Source organism: Malus domestica, chromosome 11, assembly GCF_042453785.1.
Source record: "Malus domestica chromosome 11, GDT2T_hap1".
In the NCBI taxonomy this organism is placed as follows: domain Eukaryota; kingdom Viridiplantae; phylum Streptophyta; class Magnoliopsida; order Rosales; family Rosaceae; genus Malus; species Malus domestica.
This window is the reverse complement of record NC_091671.1, coordinates 25,533,272-25,557,924: the sequence shown is the minus strand read 5'-3', so window position 1 is coordinate 25,557,924 and position 24,653 is coordinate 25,533,272. Positions and strand designations below refer to the sequence as shown.

Below are 24,653 nucleotides of genomic sequence, written 5' to 3'. Positions count from 1 at the left end.
GTGGCATGTGTAGATCATAAGTAATTGGTAAAAATACATAGGATTGCTAGGTGAAGGTGGAACCCTAGTGCTTTTATAAATTGGTATTTAAAACTCTTTTCTTTCATCGTATTAGTTTGGGAGAATTTATTATTTGTTTTTAATTAAAGTTCGTTTTTAATATTACCCAATTTCAAAATCTTTTTTCTCAATTTTTAGTTTTAAGTAGTTAATTAGGAATTGTTTCTACATAAATTATTAAAATAATCCTTATGGAGAACGACCTTGCATGAGCATCCACACTACAACATCCTTGTACTCTTGCAAGTATTTTATGTGATTTTAACCCTATTTGTGTAAGTGGTAAAAATCATATCAAAGGACATGGTCTTTGGATAACTATCCATCCTTAGGGAACAAGTTCCTTTTAGATACATAGTTAGGGGCAATTGCGGGATAATGATTTTCCAAGCCCGAAGTAAGTAGATCGGAATACAGTTACCTCATAAGTCTGGTCAAACACTCTACAGCTCCAAGCAAAGCTGAATTAACCGAGCAATTGTGCCACCATCATCCTCTTCTGCAGCAGTGGGTAACGTTCAAGCAACTTCGCTGAGAATGACCATGTTTGTTCTGCAAGACACGAGGATCTGATCCGGTATGGAATCAACCAGATCCTTTATATGTCTTGGAGTTCCTACAATCTAGGAATTTGCGTGTGCAACAAGTAATAACACACCTAAAAATAATGCAATATCTACCTCTAGATTTCCTCTAGGATTCTTCTGGCTTAGAACAAGGATTCTATCCTAAATTGGTCTCTCTCCTGACTAGTACAAATACACACTTCTAGGTTCATCTCTGATAACGCAACCAATCATTGTACTCTAATTCTCTTGCCCATTGTGGCAAGTCGATTTCATTTATATATTTTACCCTAGTCTTAGTTATAATTTATTGGTTATTTTGGTAGGATTTTGATACTTTGATATATATTTTCAATGTAGGACATTCGACTTCCTCTTGAGCATAAAGTGATCAAATGGACGAATTTATGAGTAATTCCAATTGGAGGATGTTCGTGAATCTTTCAAGATGATTGTATCAAAATTCTTGATTTTTCTACACAGCTGTTTGACCGTGGCAAAGAAAAGAAGGCCCAGCGCCCAGCTTTCCTAGATTAACGTTTTTAGACGTATTAGGTATTTTGGAGGTTAAGATGGCATATTTTGAGGAGGGTTCCAGGATTTGTTGGGGACATCTTAAGCTTTGAAATAGACCAAATGGAAGTTGATTTGGTTGGTCAAAAGTTTGTTTTTTTGAGAAGTTCGAATTAGACTTTAAATAGGAAACTTTTTATTTGCTATTTTCATATTTTATTATGTTTCCTAGTTTTATTCTAAGACCTTTTTTAGGTAGAATTTTATGTAGTAGTATAAATAAGGCTAGAGAAATTTTATTTGAATCCAACTATCTTATTTTTACACCCAACTAGAAAAATTTGCCTACCAAACTTCCAAATTCACCCTTAAACAAATTAAAATATATATATATATATATATATATATATATTATAAACCCAAATGCAAACAACAAAATTTTCCCTCTCTACACCCATTTTATTTAATCTAGTGAACCTAACCCTAACGCCGGCAACCCTTCTCCAAAATCGTCGCCACCCACCATCCCCTATACACTCTTTTTTTCTATTGTTATTATATGATGAAGAAAGTACCTTTTTTTTTTTTTTTCATTTGATCGGGTTATTTTTACAGGCACATGTTAGGTGGTGTTGTTTTATTGTTTTTGAGCAGAAATTAAACAAGTACATTTCTTCTTTTTTTGTTTTTCTTGTTATATCTCTGTTTTTTCTCCAACAGCTAAAAATTTCTATCTTTTTCAATTTGGTTTTAATGATCACAAATACAGAATACATTCTTCTCTCTCTGATCTTATCTTCTTCTTCCTTCAAACTCGTAACCAAATTGAGAAATTCCAGAAATCAACAAAATAACTATCAAATTCCAACAATAATATCATCAAGAACAACTTCATCAACATCCGAATTCATGATAACCATGTGTATTCTTTTTATTGTATCTCATATTTATGGGGTGAGAGACCTGGGCACAAGGCACCCTTATTCAACTAAAGTTTACATCAGACATGATTCTGTGACTCCTCCTATCCAAATGTGAGTTGGTACTTGGGTTGTTTGTCAGGGGAGAAAATTCCAAAGTGTTTCTCATCTGCATTACCTTCCTTGAGGTTCTCATCAAACATAGCAAAAAGATAAGTCTCTATAGCTTTACCAGGCCTCTTTGGAGTCCCAGTAGTACTCGTCACATGCTTGATCAAATTCTGGTAGAATGTGGCTGCGTTCTGAGGGGTTGCTTGATTTCCACCTTCAGAAGGCCAACCACTCTCCGATACGACTATCTCCACATTTGGTGCACCAGCTTTTTCAAGAGCTGCGTACTGAGCGTCCAGAAGAGCGTCAAAGAGGCTAGGGTATCGAGTCCCGTCCGGCACTACAACCCCTTGTGAAGTGAACAAGGCATAGGCAAGGTCTATGCTACCAGGGTTGTCATTGTAGCTGAAGTAAGGGTACACATTCACAAGGAGTGGGGCCCCATTGCTGACGAGGAAGTCGATGACTGGTTTTATGAATTGGTTTGCAGGGTCAGTGTATACTCCATCGGAGGGAGGGTAGGCATTGGTCACAAGAGTTGTGTCAATTGCTGTAGAGACTTTGATTTGGCCTTGCAGATTGGCTGCTACAATTGCACTGTGGATGTTTTGGATGGCAGGCAGGAGAAACCCGACCTCTGCAGCATCGGGGTGCACTTCGTTTCCAACAGCGATGTATTTGAATTTAACATCAGCTGAATAGGGTTGTACGTTCTTCTGGACCCAGGCAGTTGCAGCTGCAGCATCATTGAGGGCTTGAAGCTCGTTGTTGAGGATGGTGACAGTGAGTTCTATGTTGGAACCTCTTAGGGCTTGCAAGGTTGCTTCATTTGGTTCATAGATCCTCATCCGCCCGATGCCATTGCTTTTGTACAAGTCGACCACTTCTCCTTCAGCTGGTAAATTGTTGCCGTTTCGTCCATAACAAACACCAACAGATTGTGCACCTGAAATAAGTAGATGATTCGATACAAAATGTGGTGAGTTTTGGGTTGTGGGAGAGAAAAAAGTAGAATTTCCCGTAAGAAATGTTTGAAAGGATGAAACTTCTAGTTAAATACTCCATAGCTACAATTTCATCAAAATAGGATATTTGACAATTGGATCAACACCATAGAAAAGAGTAACAGAAGAGAGCCAAACGAGGCTCTTTTCTTTTGCTGCATGGATTTTCAGTTATTTGTAAAAATAAAATTATCTAGTTTTTATTTTTCATGCTTGAGTTATGAGGAGCGTATATGGTGAAAATGAGGAATGAAGGAGTGGTTGAAGGTTGGTATAAGGGAGAGATGTAAAATAATGTTCAATTTGAAAGAGAGAAATAAACTTCAAATTTAGATAAGAATTTATATATTGACATTCATCAATTATCTTGTAGAGATTCATAAATATAAAAATTTAGAATTTTCGTTCTAACCAATATTAGAAAACAATTTTGATTAATTATAAGGGCATACAAAAAGAAAACCAAAAGTTATTTCGAGTTGATTTCACTTCACCCTTCCTTTCTTCTTTATACTTTCCTCAAGCACAAAAAAAAAATAATTAATATCAATAACCAAATGAATATCAAGCGGACTCTTAACTAAAACATGTAAATATAGTATCGAAACAATTGTTGGAGAAAATTACTCACGTCAGTCCAATCAATTAAGCTAGAAAACAGTAATCATATTGTAAAAGGCATAAATAAAAATGCAAACTACAGACAGGCATGAAAGTAAGCAAGACCTGTTATTTGCAGGGCTGGCATCAAGACTACAAGTAGTAGCAATATGGAAGCCATGAGAGCTTTTCCAGTTTTGTATACGTTGGAAAAATGCATGAAGCTATTGGAGAAATATATAACTTAACTAACATATATTGATTATATATATAGGCCTTGGTAATATAGAGTGTTTTCCCCCAAACTATTATCAATTAGGCGACGACCCATTATCCCGTCAATCACTGCGTGGACCACTGATGACAATGACTACCAGCAGTTGCATAAAAAATATGATAACATCATGAAAACTGCCAGATGCGTAGTTAGGAAGAGGTGTTTCAATTCAAGTGAAATTGATTAACCTAAATAAATAAACAAAATTGTGGTCAATTTTCACAATCCATCTATCTATGTGGTTTAACGTCCATCAGAGTTTGGTCCATGTCTTTGAAACAAAACCCATAAATTTATCAATGTTACACTAATATTCGCTGCCTCTCTATGAGGATAATTCTTGTCACGTTGCGTGAATCATTGATTTATAAATTCTAATTGTTGAACAGATCAAAGTCACACACACACATATATATATATATATATATATATATAGTTTTTTTCCTCATGCGAAATAAATTAGGACTCATTTGGAAGTGTTTGTAAAATGATTGAAAGTGCTTATAATGAAATTGACTTTGAAGTCTAAAATCAATTTAAGTCTAAAATCAATTTAAGTGTTTTTCAGAAGAATCACAAAATATGTACTTCTTACATGAAACACTTAAAGTACTTTTTCACGATCTACTTGAATTTTTAGTAGGGCTTTCAAAAAAAAAAAAAAACACTTTCATTTAGTTTTAAAACACTTCAAAACGAGTCCTTAATTTCTCAAAAGTAGTTTTCATTGTGGCAGATACGCACCCATGGTTCTTATTTAAGTATTATTGTGTTTTGTTGTGGTGGTTATGTAGGGAATTTATTATTGTGTTGCGTATTAAAGATTTGATCACTGTAGAAAGATGCACCAAGTCAGCATCGCTCTTGTAGCCATCGTCGGCATTTCCAATTTCCTTGAAAAGTCGTTGAGATCCATTATACTCCAAAACTGCTGGGGTTCCATATTTCAAAGTCTAGACTCCGCGTAGAAAATGACAATTAAACTAGATTGTGATCTGAACAACGACAAGTGTTGGAAAATTCTTATTCAAGGTGGCTTATTTTCAAGATTAGACTGGTATACACCTTTTTTCATACGTCTTGGGCTAAAGCATCTTCATTTATACTCGTTTCATATGTTCATATGACCTTAGCGTGTGTATATATAATCCATAGTTTTTTAGTACTAACCGGTTAGTATGGCAATAAATATTAATCAGTCATGTGAAAACAAAATTATTGTGTTTTTCCAGTCTCAATTCAATCTAACTTAATCACCGCAATTTCAAATGTCTTCAAATTGATAACAATATTAAAGACAATGATAAAATTGACATAAACAAAATCGTTTCGCCTAAAATTAAAATTGAGGCACAATAGTTTGACCAAAAATGCATATTTTTAACCGGATAATATTAGGGAGATTAAATTTGCAAACCAAATGATGTGATGGTTGATAATTAGATTATTACTTAAGCGCTGATTAACGTGCTTATTTCTTATTGGTGACACATCATTTCATTTAAAATTTTGATCTCCCTCACATTACCCTTTTTAATCTCTTCTCATTGTTGGAGACGATACTACCAATCAAGTCCTTCAGTGAAATCATATAAAACTCTAACTTGTAGAAGTGACATCATTTAGGCTTAGATGCATACACGGCACCTTACATAGTTGAAAATAAAGGGTTTAGGGTAGATTTATTCTTTAGAATCACACAATTCTCAAATACTACTTCAATAATTTATTCTTCTCCATAAGGAGGTATTTATAAGATTACAAAGGAGCAATACTAGGAAATAAATCAAAACAATCATTTGTCTACCAGACAAGGAAACCTAGACCAAATCATATCAAAACCCTAATTAAATCATATAAAATCACTGATTAAATCAAATCCTAACTAATTAAATTATATAAAATCACTAATTAAATGAAATCCTAAATACTTTCGTTTTTATTTTCCAACATACATAACATAATTTAAGCCCCATTTGATCTCTAATATTTGATTTAAGGTATACTTAAAGTAGATGATAACTATTTTATCATTTTAAAAAAAGATTGGAACATGATTCTAAATATTGCTAGGCAGAAGATGGGCTGCGAGGAGGGCATGCGCCTCCACAATTGTTTAATTTAATTTAATTTATTATTTACCATATAAATAAGTGTCTACTTATACTTAATGGGTATGTTTTTGGAAGTTTTGGTGCAGCAATTTTTTGTGATTCAAAATGAGCTTGGTTGTCCTATTATTGTTGGTGCTAGGAATTTTGGAGAATATACATTTTTTGTGGTTGAGGCGTTAGCGTTACAGCATGCTCTCAAGTTTGTAAAATTAAAGGGATTTCTGAAGATGAGTGTGGAGGTAGAATCCAATTGCACACGCCGGTTGATCCTTGAAGGGAAGCCACAGATGTAGCAACTCGACACATCCATCTTCTGACCTCGTCCCGTTCAAAACCTCTTCTGAAGAATCAAGGTTCGAATCAGGCAATGTTTTCATCAATATCTCTAGAAGATGAGTTGCCATATGATCTCCAAACCTCTCCACTGTCGCCTACTGCTACTTCTTTCAAATGGGTAAACTCTGAACATCTGCAGGCATTCTAGATGTGCTGCTTCCACCGCGTTTCTTCTGTGCATTCCTCATCTCTTCTTCGGTGTCATACCTTGATCGCTGCAAAATGAGTTTCAAAACCATACTATACCAATGACTAAGAGGACAAAAATCTCTGATAACTCAATTAAGAAAGATGATAACAAGAACAAAAAGTTCTAATCCTTTTTTTTTTTTTTTTTGGATAAGGTGCTGCCAAAAAACTTGTTTATCTGAGCGATAAATAAAGAACTACTGCCAAGGTGTGTTCAGACCTTGGTAGGGTCTGAAAGTACCGCATATGCCTCCCCAATCATTTTAAAAAGCTTGTCAGCATCCTTGTGCACTTCTTCTGCTATCTCCTTCCAACGCCCATCATCACCATTATCGCTCTTTGAAAACAACTGACCAGCCTATAAAAGAACATGTTAAACGGTGAATAGCAGTTAGCAAGCAACAAATCAGAAAATATTACATACCTTGTCAGGATGATGTCTCAGTCAGCTTTCCGATAGGCCTTCTTGATTTCTGATGCTGAAACAGATGGTTCGACTCCCCTACCATTATAACCGAAAAAACTTAAAAGTGATAGTTTCAATCAATTTTACTCCGAACTAAACTGCCTTAAAAACTACAAATTTCTTTCTGGTAGAATCATAAAAGGCATGCAAGTATTTCTCAGATTGCATGGATTCTTCATACTTCCAACCATTCAGAGCATGGAGCATTAACAAAGAGCTTGTTGTAAATAATTAATTATTTATTTTAGTTCATGGAATTATCAGAAAGCAGCTTCACTGTTAAGCATGATAATCTCGGTCTATCTTTTCATGACAGTCACAAATTTGAGATCAAGTCTCTAGACAGTGTTCTCCCTGCTTCTGGCATAGGCTTTCCCATGAACTTCGCCGTAAAGCCAGCTTTTTTACTTTTCATTTTTTAAAATTGCTTAAACTACCCTCTGAAGAAGTTTTTGATGCTTGGCCATTAAAACAACAGAGGAATACTTTACTAATGTGAACAAGATGGACGTCAATGAAGCACCCATAATTTAAACAATTTCTTTCCTCAGCTTCAACAGCTACAGTTAATTACTCAGTGCACCCACATGAATGTATAACTACTCAACCTCAACAAAAGATTTTACTGTATAGTCTAGCAGTGATCATGTAAACGCCCGAAAGAGGGGCCAGTTTGCAACCATATGCCGGAAACAAATATAGGCAGATAAACTCACAGAATAAGGTACATATCCAAGGGGATGTCCCTTCTGTCTTCTTCTATTTCAGAAAGACGAAGACGAGCTTGTCTCATGTCACTTGTGCTGCTAATGGATCTGTCAGATGTTCCACACATTGGTTTTTTCCTCTACCTGCTTAGTGAGAATAGATACAAGTCTCTGAAGATCCTTAGCAGCTTGTCCATAATCTCTGATCATCTCAAATAATGTGGCTCGTCTAGAAATAGCCTGCATGGGAACACCAACATAACATACTAGAGGACCCAATCGAAGAAAATAAGTGTTCTAGAATGCAATTTGCCACCGGAAAATCAACTATATATATAGGAATGACAACTCCATTGTATTAGTGAAAGCCTTCTTCCATCCCCAACAAAAACAACCCATAGACTTCAAATATTAAACACCCGTAACTATTGTATATCCTTATAAAACATTAATCACCAAGGAGCATTTCTGTGGTCAAATCCAGTTTGAATTTGGTAAATATTGTCTGTGAAGCACTGTTAGGGTGTGTTCTATACATCTACCCAATGTTGATTCGAGATAGGAAACTGATATTCAAACTAAAGTATAACCTAACCCAATACAAGAGGAAACCTGAGCAACGCACACCAGATTTCTGAAGTCTATAAAGATGTAACAATGGAGAAGCTACACTTAGAGATTGATGTTTACACAGACCAGTAGATATGGGAGAACTTATTAATTAGAAATTAAACTCTATAATGGATGTCCAAAATGGTGTCAAAACCGTACTGATTGAAAATTTTCTTCATTTCAATCTTTTTTCCTAAGAAGATCTTCAAGTGGAGCTATATAGATATCTTAAATTCTCAAGGATTAACTAAAACTCTTGTATCAAAATTTGACCACAAATTTGAGATTAAGGATACAGGAATCTGAAATTAAAACGTGATATTCTTGGAAATTTAGATGTTTTGCATTGCAAATTGAAATAGAAAATAATGAAATGTTATAAGATTTCCCTGAAAATTAATGAGGATCCATTTACTGCATGTCCACGGGAAAAAACAGAACAAACACATAAAAATAGGTGGAAGACTGCATCACTAAGAAAATATAAATTGATTAGAGGTGCTAATACACTTACAGAAAGTTTGGTACATTGGATGGCTTGTCTTGGACTAACTGTAGGGATTGGCTTGGATTAGTTTGGCTTAGGTTGGCCTAAAATAAGCCCACGTATAAAAGTTACAATCCAGTCCTAGTCTGGTCAATCAAACACCCCCTTAATGACTAAGTGTATGTCTGATATCAGTCAAACAGAAATAAAACCAGACCCTCCTTTTACCAATGAAAAAACTAATCAATAAGTAAAATCATGAGCAATGCCATATCAAAGGGTCGTTAGGAAACTTCAGCTTTGAGCAAACCTTTAGATAATTTCCATCAAGAGCTATAGGTAGACTGCAATCAGCAATAGCATCAGTAATCTGGCCCAATGCTTTGTATGCAGCAGCGCAATTGCAGAAACAAACAGCTGTAAACAGATGTGATTCAACATTGCAGGACAAAGCAGTAGTATAATGCTCAACAGCTTCAGTATGTCTTCCACCCTGAAATGCCTCATTCCCAGCAGCCTGTGATGAACAATAGCAAAGGAAAATCACTAAATAGCATGTATATGCAGTAGAGCTGTTATTGATGAATAAATTGAGGGAGCTGTTATTGGTACTCCAAAAAATCCTCATAAGTGCAATTTCTCATTTTTTATAAGGTAGGAGTAAAGGTTGACCTTTGTGGAGTGCCAATAACACTTCCCAAAATTAAATGCATCAAACATTGGAAAAACAAACTAGTAGACACTGAAGATTGCCTAGCATAAACTAAAGTACAACTTTTTACCCTGACACCACTTAAAACGCAAATATTGTTTGAGATAAGCAATTGGTCTAAATATATCTGCAATCGAATGACTAGAAACTACTATATATCTCAAGGACAAGAAAAACACCTTTAGGCAGACATCATAGCAAGTGCTAAACATATGAGAAAGTTCCACCAGAATAACCAATGAGGTCTGAGAAATGACCTTTTAAATAAGAACAGCACTCTGTCTATATGAGGAAACATGATATGGTTAAGAGAGTCATATCTACTTTTGCAACATACTTCATCTCTCTATTTGTAATTACATGTTATGTGGCAAGACAGCTAAAGAGGATCCTGCCAAGCTTTCTTTAATCTGGTACAAGGTGTGTTCTCTTAATAATATAGATAGATGAGGGATGAGTTCAAATATTTCTACTCAACTGTGATATTACATTACATGTACACCTAAAGAGGATTGTACTATCTGTGGAAACATCTTTGTCAAGAAACCCAGCACAGATTGAGCATAACTTATGAGACAGAAGTTCACGTACAATGAGAACAAGGGTTCTGATGATTGCACTGTTTCTCTCCAATTCCTGGATATTCTAAATAGTGTAAGGAACTTCAAGCAACAAAAGCAAAACTTTTAACATAATTTAACATCTAAAATCGGGTCTAAAAGTTACCTATATTTGGTAGACACCTTTTCCTCATGTTTCTCTAGTGACGCAAGACCCTCTTCTAGTTTTCCAAGATAAAAATAGGATTTAACAATCATATGGCACCGCCAGAGTCTGAAGTAAAAGTATTTTGAGAATTCGGAACCATCCGAACAAGCAGCCTGGTCATTGGTCTCTATGGAAAGGTTATTCTTTTCAGCAGAACTAAAGGTGTGTTCACACAGCTCAATCACCTCTTCATACCTCCGCAACTGTTAGGGAACATATAAGTCAACCCACAACGGACTGAAAATCATTCTGGGTTTCTGGTGAATGCTTAAAGAGTTTTAATCCACCCAATCAAAATTCACAGTAGCACAAAAGCAATTACAGAAAATAATTACACAAATTACTAACCGCAAAAAGAGCCTCTGCTTTCATTTCAAGTAATTTTTCTGAGCTAGGGCTTATTACCAAACCTTCAGCAATAAGTTCCAAAGCACGCTCAGCATTAGTAGATGTCTTCCATAACAAAAGTTCAGCAGAAAGACTCAGGAGTTCAGACAATTTCTGCCAGCAATAAAAACCTCAAGTCAGATTATATACAAACAGTTCTCTGTGAAAATCCAATGTCTAAAACAATGGAAGGATTCGATTGATGTCTTTCAGAGATGATCCATGATTGAGACATAATATAGGTAGTTCAGATCATTAAACAACAATGCAGATTGGGATCCAGAAGCGATCACTATTGCATGAAACAAATGGGTTTTGTTTTGAAGAAAACCGACTTTGATTAAAAACAGAAACAATTCCAAAGTTTAGGTACACTACCTACAATCCAAAAATCGAGCCTATAGTACAAAACCAGACCTCTCAAAATAGAGTTCAGATACAAAAAGCTAAAAACTTGAAACCTGAATTCATTTCACAGCTGCTAACACATCCATCATTATAGAATAATTACTAAATTCATCTGAAACTGATGGCAAAAGAGCAGGGATGCCCAGTAAACTAGGTCCCATAATTCATCTACTCCCACACCCTTGTAATCCTAAAAATTCTCCTACCGCGCTCCACCCACATATTCCAAAAAACTGCCACCACCAACAACCCCACCAAAACTTTAGCTTTCTTTCTTCCTTCCTTCCTAAAGCATCAAACTTGCTACTTAGAATCTCAAAACAACAATGTTGACAACCCTACTAGCTATAACTCCCTGAAACAATTTCCACCATTACTGTGCAGAACAAGAGCAACGAAGAAAGCATGATCCACACTCTCCTCCTCAGATTCACAAAATGCACCAATGAGGAGAAATACAAATAAAAGGCCTTCCCTTTTGAATTTGAGGTTTAGTGGAGTATGTGTAAATTTTAACACGATAGTTGAGTTTTAAGCTCATGCACGTAACAAAGGCACACTGTTTGATCCCATGTCTCAAACTAATTACAGATATACTATTTTTTGAAATTTACTGGTTGGTAGGATGCATAATGGTTACTTAAAATTTCCCAAATCTCATTACAATATCTGTTTTTAACCCTTAAATCTATTAAAATACTCACCTTCTCCCTTTCAGTACTGTTCGAAACAGCAAAACAGCCCCACAATAAACTCATTCTAATGAATCTAATTCTAAAAGAAATTCAAAACCAAATTTTGATTTTCTGTTGACCAACAATACCAAGTCTTTACTCAATAATAACCTTTACAAATACATTTGCTAGACCTCCATGGCCATCCTCCATTGGTACCAACATGAAAGTAAAGTCAAGTCCCTCTGACCTATCCCACAAGTTTTTACTTCTACTACCAAGTTCTAAGAATTCCCAACTACAATTTGACAAGATCCCATATAATTAACTATCAAACATGAGTAACAATAATTATGAGCACAATCGAAATCTGCAATGCCGTTAGACAAAATAAATATAGTTTAGACGAAAAGAAAGGATTCAATTTTAAGTAAGAACCCCAAACAGATCTGGACTCCAACTTTGATGCTCCAGTATTTTCCCCTTACTAGCCAAAATAGGGGTTTGACAGTCGGAAAACTCCTTATTTTTTCTTGGCTCAATCACCCTACAAACTATGCAGTGGGCAACTTAAACTGTTTTTCAAAAGATGAGAAAATGTTTAAGCATTATCAGGGTTCAGATGAGTATTGTATTAACCAAATTCATGAACAACAACAACAACAACAACAAAGCCTTTTCCCACTAAGTGGGGTCGGCTATATGAATCCTAGAACGCCATTGCGCTCGGTTTTGTGTCATGTCCTCCGTTCGATCCAAGTACTCTAAGTCTTTTCTTAGAATCTCTTCTAAAGTTTTCCTAGGTCTTCCTCTACCCCTTCGGCCCTGAACCTCTGTCCCGTAGTCACATCTTCGAACCGGAGCGTCAGTCGGCCTTCTTTGCCCATGTCCAAATCACCGGAACCGATTTTCTCTCATCTTTCCTTCAATTTCGGCTACTCCTACTTTACCTCGGATATCCTCATGCCCAATCTTATCCTTTCTCGTGTGCCCACACATCCCACGAAGCATCCTCATCTCCGCTACACCCATTTTGTGTACGTGTTGATGCTTCACCGTCCAACATTCTGTGCCATACAACATCGTTGGCCTTATTGTCGTCCTATAAAATTTTCCCTTGAGCTTCAGTGGCCTACGACGGTCACATAACACGCCGGATGCACTCTTACACTTCATCCGTCCAGGTCGTATTCTATGGTTGAGATCTCCATCTAATTCTCCGTTCTCTTGCAAGATAGATCCTAGGCAGCAAAAACGGTCGCTTTTTGTGATCTTCGCTAGATTGCTCCGGTCATTAGTGTGGATAAGTATATAAATGAATAGAGATAGGAAAGCAAACACAAGATGTACGTGGTTCACCCAGATTGGCTACGTCCACGGAATAGAAGAGTTCTCATTAATTGTGAAGGGTTTACACAAGTACATAGGTTCAAGCTCTCCTTTAGTGAGTACAAGTGAATGATTTAGTACAAATGACATTAGGAAATATTGTGAGAGAATGATCTCGTAATCACGAAACTTCTAAGTATCGGAGTGTGGTATCGTCTTGACTTGCCTTATCTGTCTCATAGGTAGATGTGGCATCTTCTCTGGAAGTACTCTTCCTCCATCCAGGGGTGGTATCTTTAACTGGTGGAGATGCACAAGGTAATGTATCAATTTCACTTGAAGCTTACTTGTAGTTTCAGGCTTGGTCAAGCGCAATACAAACCATGTAGTAGGAGTCTCCCAAGTCGCCGAGCTAGGGGATCTGCTGAAAGAGGTGACAGACAAGGTAAGCAATCAGAGCTCCGGCTGATTGTTCACCTTCTCCCCATCTTGCAGCAGCATGAAGGATAAAGAGAAGAAAGATGAGAAGAGATGATATGGGATACTTTTGCTTTTGAAGAAGTAACTTTCCACAGGCTTATTCTTGAACTGAGCTGGAGGGTTTTCTGGTTTCCTCCAGAGCCGACTGAAGAATTTGAGGGTCAAAACAAGTCCATCAAATCTAGAGTACGTTCGACCCTGCTGATATGGGATACTTTTGCTTTTGACAGAGTAATGGATGTATCGGCACGTGTGCTGTTACGCTTGTCTCCACATGCTTCCTTGTATCCTTCGCACTTGCCCTATCTGTTCCTCAAGCAGATGCGGTATCTTCCCTGGAAACATAAGATGTTGAAGATGAGTACTCGAGAGCAATGCCAGGTAAGTAATCAGGTAAGGGGTTCCAGGCAGTCAGTTCCTGGCTGGAAGCTTGATTCCAAGTGCTGACTGATTGCTCTCTTTCTCCTTGTCTTGCAGGTAACAACAAGGCCAAAGGAAAAGACAGGGAAAAAGCATGATATGGGATACTCTTGCTTTTAACCCTGATGATATGAGATATTCTTGCTCTAGTATAGCTTGTTTGCAAAGGTATTATCGGGGGGAAAGAAAGCTGAATATTTCGAAAGGCTTCGTTGGGAGTGCCCTCTCAAATATGAGGAAGGGTTGAACATTTTTGCAGGTCTGCCTGTCCGTTGGGGATGGAGGTCGACATATATAGGAGTCTCCCTAACAACAAGTAGTAATGCTATTCCTTTACCCTGCTTGGTCATAGCACGGTAGTGGGAGCTGCCAGCTTCACATGTTTTAACTCTGTCAGAGCACTTTGAAAAAGTGGTTTGTGCTCTCGAGAAGTCTTCGACAGAATACCCATAATTTCCGCAAAGCTGAGTGTGCGTGTGACAGGTGCTGACAAGGCTAGAAAAGTAGGTGCCTCTTCGATTTCTGAGATCGGCCCTCGTGGTCTCTGAGCAGCCCAGCTTTTGAGAAAGCGAGCGTCTCTTCGATTGATTCGGAGAACGATGCATCTTCGATTTTTAAGAAAGCAATCATGATGGGGGTCTGGCTCTCGAGATTCGGGGAGCAGTGTCACTTCGATTTTTGAGAAAGTAATCATGTTGGGAGTCTGGCTCTCGAGATTCGGAGGGCGGTGCCTCTTCGATTTTGGAGCAAGCAATCTTGTTGGGAGTGTTTTCTCGAATGTGAGTAAAGGTTGGGCATGTTTGCTAGTCTACCTTGCCACGAAGCACAGAGGTTGACACACAGGGATTTTCCAATTATCCAGCAATGGTACTGTTCCTTTACCCTCTCTTCGATTTTTGAGAAAGTAGTCATGTTAGGAGTCTGGCTCTCGAGATTCGGAGGACGGTGCCTCTTCGATTTTGGAGCAAGCAATCTTATTGGTAGTGTTTTCTCGAGTGTGAGTAAAGGTTGGGCATGTTTACTAGTCTACCTTGCCACGAAGCACAGAGGTTGACACACAGGGACTTTCCAATTATCCAGCAGTGGTACTGTTCCTTTACCCTTGTGGGTAATAATATGGTAGCTAGACCTTCAAAATTTATGGGTCTAAACTTTGTTAGTACTGTTTCTTTGCTATTCTTTTACCTTTCTTGGTCAGAGCGATGTAGTGGGAGCTGCAAGCTTTACGTGCTCAATTTTGGCAGAGAACTTTGGCAAAGTTATCTGTGGTACCCATGAGCTAGTGTTGCGTGTGGGAAGTGGGTGATTGAACAGTAAGATTCATGTGTTTTCTACTTCCTCAGAAGTCTTCGACAGAATGCCCATTATTTCCGCAAAGCTGAGTGTGCGTGTGACAGGTGCTGACAAGGCTGGAAAAGTAGGTGCCTCTTCGATTTCTGAGATCGGCCCTCGTGGTCTCTGAGGAGCCCAGCTTTTGAGAAAGCGAGCGCCTCTTCGATTTCTGAGATCGGCCTTCGTGGTCTTTGAGCAGCCTAACTTTTGAGAAAGCAAACGCCTCTTCGATTTCTGAGATCAACCCTCGTGGTCTCTAAGCAGCCCAGCTTTTGAGAAAGCAAACGCCTCTTCGATTTCTGAGCAGGCGCCTCTTCGATTTCTGAAGATCCGTCGAGTGCAGATTTTTATAGGGGCTGGCATTAAGTTCCAAAGCACACTTGAAATCTCCACCAGTAGAAGCTCCATTCTTGCACTTCTAAGATCTTGATTTGTCCAACCTCTTCTCTCTTCAACACCTTTGAAAATGTCTGGCCCCTCCGACCGTCGTTTTGACTTGAACCTTGTTGAAGAGGCAGCCCCGCCTTCTCCAGACAACATATGGCGCCCATCCTTCGTCTCCCCTACTGGTCCTCTTACCGTTGGGGATTCCGTGATGAAGAATGATATGACTGCTGCGGTGGTGGCCAGGAACCTTCTCACTCCCAAAGATAACAGACTACTTTCCAAACGGTCTGATGAGTTAGCTGTTAAGGATTCGCTGGCTCTCAGTGTTCAGTGTGCAAGTTCTGTGTCTAATATGGCCCAACGCCTATTTGCTCGAACCCGCCAAGTTGAATCATTGGCGGCTGAGGTGATGAGTCTCAAACAGGAGATTAGAGGGCTCAAGCATGAGAATAAACAGTTGCACCGGCTCGCACATGACTATGCTACAAACATGAAGAGGAAGCTTGACCAGATGAAGGAAACTGATGGTCAGGTTTTACTTGATCATCAGAGATTTGTGGGTTTGTTCCAAAGGCATTTATTGCCTTCGTCTTCTGGGGCTGTACCGCGTAATGAAGCTCCAAATAATCAACCTCTGATGCCTCCTCCTTCTAGGGTTCTGTCCAGTACTGAGGTTCCGAATGATCCCCCTCCGGTGCCTTCTCTTTCTGGGGCTCTACCGACTGCTGAGACTTCTCCTAAGCAACCCTTGTGAAGGCTCCCTCTTGTTTGTTTATTTTGACTCATGTATATGTACACATTTGTAGCTTATCGGGGATATCAATAAATAAGTTTTCCTTCATTTCAACGTATTGTGTTAAATACACCAAAACCTTCTTCGCTAAGTTCTTTGAATTTTCTTTTGTTGAAGCTTGTATGTTGAAGCTTTCTGAGTGGAGCATGTAGGTTGGGGTAGTGTTCCCTTAATTTCCCGAGTGAGGAAAACTTCTCGATTGGAGACTTGGAAAATCCAAGTCACTGAGTGGGATCGGCTATATGAATCTTAGAACGCCATTGTGCTCGGTCCTGTGTCATGTCCTTCGTTAGATCCAAGTACTCTAAGTCTTTTCTTAGAGTCTCTTCCAAAGTTTTCCTAGGTCTTCCTCTACCCCTTCGGCCCTGAACCTCTGTCCCATAGTCGCATCTTCTAATCGGAGCGTCAGTAGGCCTTCGTTGCACATGTCCTAACCACCGTAACCGATTTTCTCTCATCTTGCCTTCAATTTCGGCTACTCCTACTTTACCCCGGATATCCTCATTCTTAATCTTATCCTTTCTCGTGTGCCCACACATCCAACGAAGCATCCTCATCTCCGCTACACCCATTTTGTGTATGTGTTGATGCTTCACCGCCCAACATTCTGTGCCATACAGCATCGCTGGCCTTATTGCCGTCCTATAAAATTTTCCCTTGAGCTTCAGTGGCATACGGCGGTCACACAACACGCCGGATGCACTCTTCCACTTCATCCATCCAGCTTGTATTCTATGGTTGAGATCTCCATCTAATTCTCCGTTCTTTTGCAAGATAGATCCTAGGTAACGAAAACGGTCGCTCTTTGGTATTTCTTGATCTCCGATCCTCACCCCTAACTCGTTTTGGCCTCCATTTGCACTGAACTTGCACTCCATATATTCTGTCTTTGATCGGCTTAGGCGAAGACCTTTAGATTCCAACACTTCTCTCCAAAGGTTAAGCTTTGCATTTACCCCTTCCTGAGTTTCATCTATCAACACTATATCGTCTGCGAAAAGCATACACCAAGGAATATCATCTTGAATATGTCCTGTTAACTCATCCATTACCAACGCAAAAAGGTAAGGACTTAAGGATGAGCCTTGATGTAATCCTACAGTTATGGGAAAGCTTTCGGTTTGTCCTTCATGAGTTCTTACGGCAGTCTTTGCTCCTTCATACATATCCTTTATAGCTTGGATATATGCTACTCGTACTCCTTTCTTCTCTAAAATCCTCCAAAGAATGTCTCTTGGGACCCTATCATACGCTTTTTCCAAATCTATAAAGACCATGTGTAAATCCTTTTTCCCATCTCTATATCTTTCCATCAATCTTCGTAAGAGATAGATTGCCTCCATGGTTGAGCGCCCTGGCATGAACCCGAATTGGTTGTCCGAAACCCGTGTCTCTTGCCTCAATCTATGCTCAATGACTCTCTCCCAGAGCTTCATTGTATGACTCATTAGCTTAATACCCCTATAGTTCATGCAATTTTGTACGTCACCCTTATTCTTGTAGATAGGCACCAAAGTGCTCGTTCGCCACTCATTTGGCATCTTCTTCGTTTTCAAAATCCTATTGAAAAGGTCAGTGAGCCATGTTATACCTGTCTCTCCCAAAACTTTCCACACTTCGATTGGTATATCGTCTGGGCCTACTGCTTTTCTATGCTTCATCTTCTTCAAAGCTACAACCACTTCTTCCTTCCGGATTCTACGATAAAAAGAGTAGTTTCTACACTCTTCTGAGTTACTCAACTCCCCTAAAGAAGCACTCCTTTCATGTCCTTCATTGAAAAGATTATGAAAATAACCTTTCCATCTGTCTTTAACCGCGTTCTCTGTAGCAAGAACCTTTCCATCCTCATCCTTGATGCACCTCACTTGGTTTAGGTCCTTTGTCTTCTTTTCCCTTGCTCTAGCTAATTTATAGATATCCAACTCTCCTTCTTTGGTATCTAGTCGCTTATACATATCGTCATAAGCCGCTAACTTAGCTTCTCTCACAGCTTTCTTCGCTTCTTGCTTCGCTTTTCTATACCTTTCACCATTTTCATCGGTCCTATCCTTGTATAAGGCTTTACAACATTCCTTCTTAGCCTTCACCTTTGTTTGTACCTCCTCATTCCACCACCAAGATTCCTTTTGGTGTGGGGCAAAACCTTTGGACTCTCCTAATACCTCTTTTGCTACTTTTCGAATACAACTAGCCATGGAATCCCACATTTGGCTAGCTTCCCTCTCTCTATCCCACACACACTGGGTGAAACCAAATTCATGAACACAACGTACAATTAAGAATTTATGTGTTTTGTTAAATGAAGACTACTGGCCGAATCCCATAAAAAGCAGTAAAGACTAGTTTTTAATAAATTATACTACCTGTGCGTTTTGTAAGCCATCAGAGGCTTCTACTGCAATCTTTCGGTCCACATAGACATCATTTACTATTGCAGGCACCTCCTAAAATGTTGTGAAGCACCTTCAACTTCCCCAAGAGCAAGATAACAGCTTTAACAATTTTAAGAAGAGATGCAATGAGGGAAGCTTATGTTATTATATGAAAATAAAAGCAATTACGGATTTGTGACGCAGAACTTCTATGCCCGAACTCAAATATTAAAGCGACAAGGCGCATTCAATAGGAAATCAAATATGACTAATCACAAAACTAGCAGAACAACAGATGCAAATTATGAAAAGTGGAAATTTGAGTGCCAGTAAAATATCTTATTTAGAACCATACAATCCAAATCCAAGAACAACTACTCAATATTGCAAATGTAGTGACAACTACAAAAGTCTAGCAATCAAGTATATTCAAAATTAACCAAGAATTATAGCAAGAGTCGTTTAAATATTGTAAAGTCCATTATTTGACTTGTTATAAATTTTCCCAAATATATATAAATTTCAGGTGGTTGGGTTATTCCAAAAGTGAACTGTCAGTAAAAACGCACTAGATCTCATGAGATGTTTGCATAACTCATCCGATTTTATGTCCGAAATTTAGATGAATGAAAAATGAAGCTGCATTAGTGCAGAAGTTCATAACGGAAATTCCAAAGAAAAATTATCAAATAGTAAAGAGATACTTACTTGGAAGCTCTAACCTGCACATTAAGGAAGTTGGGATCAATTGCAGCAGCCATCATACAGTCCCCAAGTGCATCTCTTATTCTTCCAAGAGTCATACGTGTTGCTGCACAGTTGCTATAGCATAGCATTAATACCCTAAGACAGCTTCTAGATGTCTCATTTCTAGAAACACAATTCACTCATTGTGTATAGCAGTCCTCAGCTTTAGACAGATCCCCATTAGAGTAAGCTTGGTTTCCCCTGGAAATGTTTCACATTCAACAAAAAGAAGCTACTCTTTAGCTCAGAGGTATATTACTCCACACAGAGGCCCAAATATAACTAAAAGGAACGTCATACAATGAGTTTAAACATAGACAAAGATGACTAAAGTTATTATAAGTTCTGACCTTAGTCGCAACTTTTCAAATGCTTCCTGAGCTGCGGCTGCTTCAGCAGAGAAAGAAGTAGTCTCTTGCTTCAACTCCTGTTCCTTACGCACTCCAGAATTATCTCCATGTCTGCGTTGTGGGTTAGATGACTCTATTTTCTGATAATGTCCCAGTGACAAATGTGCTGAAGTGCCAGAATAGGGCAAAAACTGTGAAGAAGATGATGCATATGGAATCTTAACATTTGGAACTACAGTATTGGTATCTGGACCCGCTTTTACCAGAATTTTCTTTTTCTGGAGGCGTTTTGATGCAGATACTTGACTTTGAGCAGCAGAAGAGGCAGCAAAGGAGAAGTTAGACCCACTTCTATTGTCTGACCATGAAGGGAAAGCAATGTGTATCCTTCCATCAGTATCATGGCTCTCCAAGTATGAGCCTGAACTGGCTTCAATTTCTGCCGAAGTATGAGAGTTATCACCATTAAAGTCTAACTCCTCAGCTGTAGACTTAAAGCTTTCAGTTTCAACCTGGGACATAGATCCTTCAAGAGTGCCTTCAGCATCAACACTACCATTGTGACGGTACTCAAAACTGCCCTCTTTTGCTTCCCTGTTTGTTGCATCAACTTCATTTATATCCAGACGTTCTGTAGCCATAGCCAGATCTACATCAATAAGAATAAGATTATTTGAAACTGTAGGTACTGAACAAGTTACCAAATTGTTGTTAAGTAGATTAAATGACAGAAGAATACCTTTTCTTCCATCAAAAGTATCCTTTATGTTCAGATTGTTCATCTTATCTGGAAGTACATTTTCTGAGGTTCCGGCTAATGAATAACTATCGTTTTTACTATTTCCAAAGACAAACTTATTCACATCATCGGCAGAAGGCCAGTCAGTACTTCGATCCAGCTGCACGGTCTCTTTAATGTTCAATCTCTTCTTCAACTCATTTGGTAGTTCTGATTCCACGTTTGGGCCCAAAGAACCACCCACATTGTCAATACTACCCGACCCAAACTTGGTCTTATCATTAGCATTGAAATTAAACTTTTGATCCTTACCTGCCTCGACAGATTCACGCTTCTCAGCACCTTCAATGTTCAATTTCCCCACATCCTTGGGAAGCTTTGACACAATGCTTTCATCAATACTAGAATTCTTCTTATTACCATTTCCAAAAACGAAACCACCTTTATCCAATCCCGGAGCTGAATTCAACCTTCTTGCATTAAAAGTGAAACCCACTTTGGTATTCAAAAACTCATTGCCGCTCCCAATTTTCAAATTCCTCATCTCATCAATCACTCCTTTCCCCAAACCTCCCCTAGTATCCCATTTCCCCGAATTCACAGTCGGATCAATCCTATCCGCCCTAAACAATTTTGCCTCGTTCCCAGTCTTAGTGGTCCCAAATGTCCCAGAAGCTGAAGTTCCGGCTTCCGCCCCGGATGAGACTGGATTCCAACTCTGCAAAGACGTTCGAAACGGATTAAATCCGGGACAAAACTCCGTTTCCTGGGAGGCTGCCGGCTTCATAACCTGAAAGGCCGAGCCCCTCCTCACCTTCACAAGCCTTGGCCTCGAAAGCCCCGACCCCTGCCGCGAAACGGGCGGGGTATTGAAGCTAAAACTGGAGTTTAACTCCTTCGAATTCGAAGGTACATCCCCGAAATTTGACGAGTCCATGGTGCTTGACAAACTTTAATATTGCTCGGACTGATCTGGCAACGAAAACCCAGTTTAATCAAACGAGAAGGGCCGAGAAATCTGACCGATATTGAGGTTTGCTTGTTGCTGCTGATGGGGGTGCACCGGAGCTCTGGTCTCCAGTAACGCCGGCGAATGCCAACGCCGGAGTCATCAAATCAGACGGTTGAGGATTGATCGATTGAAGATCGTGAGGCTTGATCAAATCCTGGTTTGTTTGTGATCACTATTAATGATTGAATGCAAAATATATATAAAAAAGAAAAAAAATTGGAGCTATTAATGATTAGAAGGTCAAGCTTTTGGGTTTGTGTGATGCGTTCGGATTTGGGTTTTGGTTAGAAGTTGGAAGGAAGGGGAAAGCAAACAGAGGTTGTTTTCAGAAGGATAGGCTTGGATTGAAAACGGAAGAATAAAATCTAGAGATCTATGAATTGGGCTTGGATTGAAAATATCAAAAATGTAGGATAGGCCTCGATCATGGTATAAAATATCAATGATATCATAAATATGTTCAAAAACATGAAAATTTCAATAGAAATATCGGGATATTATCGATATCGATAAAAATTGATAAAAACCATGGAAATTGTAAGAAAAACTTGGAAATTTTTATTGAAACTTTGGAGAATGTTTATTTTGTCAATTATCTATTAGTTTATCAAACAAAATTAGAAGAAAATGCATGGATTTAACTGATTTAAGTTGATTATACAGCGAGCTGGCAAACACTGTGAATATAGAAAATATGTAGTAATTAACGAAAAAAAGATTAAACACACCATAATCATTTATATATAATGATTTACTACAATATTTTACACTTTATACATTGCATGGTAAGATACATGAGTGATTTAGTGCCACATAAAGTTCCTATGAGGTTCCAAATTTTCATTATCTTCATCATCTCTATGTGTAGAGTAAGTTTATTGTGAAGAGTATTCATGAAATGATAAATCCCCAAAATAGTTTTGCATGTAATTGTTAACATGCCACTCATATAAACATAAATATTTTAGCATATTATCACTACAACATAAGTGATATATGGTGGTTACGGTGTTGGAGGAGTAAAATAGAAGGGGTTCAAATCCCTTTTGTGTTTTTTTTCCATCCCTTTTTTCCCTTTTTTTCTTCCTTTACATCGATATTTTCGATATTTTAGCGATATTACACCGATATTTTGACAAAATATTGCTGAAGTGTGAGCGAAATTATCGACATCGATATTTTCCGATATTATCGTCGATATTTGTACTATCACAGCCGGTCCCTGATTTTAAGAGTTTTTAAAGTTTTAATAAAGGATTTTACAAAAATGCCCTTTGAGGCACGCATCTTATTCGAGGTTAATCGTTGTGTCGTGCCATCTAAGATTTATTTTCTTGTCATATCCTCGTAGTACTCGTCGCTACATAAGCGTGGGCGCAGACGGTTCGTGATTTGAAGTTACGGTTAAAATTTTACGGAGCTCTAACCTGAGAAATACTTTTACTTTGGTTAATATAAATATATATATATATATATATATATATTTATAAGTATTATTATTTTATTAGTTGTTATTAGAATTAGAAATGGGAAAAGAAAGAGGAAGGCATCAGGAGGACAGGAAACAGAGGAAAAAGAGAAAAAGAGAAAAAGAGAGATTGGGCAAAGCTGCCCAATCGGAGAAGAAGAAGAAGAGGCCGAATAGGGAGATGAGTGAGAGGGGCTAGACCAATCCAAAAAGCAAGAAAGGAGGGAAAGGAGAAAGGAGAGAAGCAGGGGAATAAAGGAAGAAACGGGTTTTCCCCAACCCGTGTACCCGTGCAGCCATATCTATTTTTCTGACGATTTTCACCGGATTTCTCACAAATTGGATCAAGGTACCACTCCCAATCAACACCTAGACCTTCCCTCTTCATGTTTCACCCCAAAAATCTTGAAATTTGGTGTTGGTATGGTGAAAAACGCACCCGTGGGTGCCGCGAGTTTGTGTTCGAAATCCTCCAGTTTTTGAAGCAATTTCTTCCAATCACTACCACCCCCAGCTTCCTCCTAAGGCCTAGAAAAAAGCCCAAGCATTGGTTGGGACGGCGGAGATGATTTGAGGACGAATTGGAACTCACCTAATTCTAGGGTTTCGCACGGGTTTGAGAAAATTGGAGCCTTTCCATGCCAAATTGGTCTTGGCCTCAGGTATAAAGTTTACTCTACTCATTGAGATCTTAATTTCTGTAACTTTTGGTAATTTTTGGAGATAGTTGGATTTTCCGGCGAGCCAAGGCGGCCCATACGGCGGCGCGTGGCCAGTGGCCGGCCAATATCATTCTTAGCATGTGTTTAATGTTCTAGGTTCAGTTTTGATAATTGATTGACGTAAATTGAGTAATTGAACCTAAGTTCGTTACGATTCGTGGTTAGGTGAAAATATGAATTGATGATCCGACCGTTGGATCATCACCAAACTTTGATACGTTGTAATACGTAATATTTGAGGATTATAGGAACTTACGGATTGGGAATCCGATTTACGGATCTTCCAGAATTGGAGTTGTAAGTTCATAAAATAGAATGTTAACCGTCACTTGGTGTTGACAATTGACGGAGATCCGACCGTTAGATGGTAAGGAAATTTTAGGATGTTGTTCTAGAGATATATTGTGGACCTCTGGAAGTTATGGATTGATAATCTGAGGTGCAGATCTTCCGGATCGAACTACATAGTGATGTGTTTTATATAAGTTATATATTCTATCGATATGATTTCTGAGGTTTGATTTGATGATTATTCTAGGCGCCGATCGTCATGACACCTTGATGTGTTGTGCTAGGGAGTTGTAGGGC

At 38.5% G+C, this 24,653-nt stretch overlaps 1 protein-coding gene and 1 pseudogene across 1 annotated transcript; both read right to left on the bottom strand.

Annotated features, from left to right (window-relative positions):
- Positions 1-1,981: 1,981 nt before the first annotated feature.
- LOC103430059 (glucan endo-1,3-beta-glucosidase-like) lies at positions 1,982-4,059 on the bottom strand. The gene is made up of 2 exons (XM_008368189.4): positions 3,901-4,059; positions 1,982-3,116 (listed from the first exon to the last, which is right to left on the bottom strand). Exons 1-2 carry the CDS (start codon positions 3,992-3,994, stop codon positions 2,164-2,166), a joined length of 1,047 nt encoding a protein of 348 aa, XP_008366411.1. The 5' UTR covers positions 3,995-4,059; the 3' UTR covers positions 1,982-2,163.
- A 2,104-nt stretch (positions 4,060-6,163) lies between these two features.
- On the bottom strand, positions 6,164-22,210 carry LOC103448278 (uncharacterized; annotated as a pseudogene).
- Between the last annotated feature and the right edge of the window lie 2,443 nt (positions 22,211-24,653).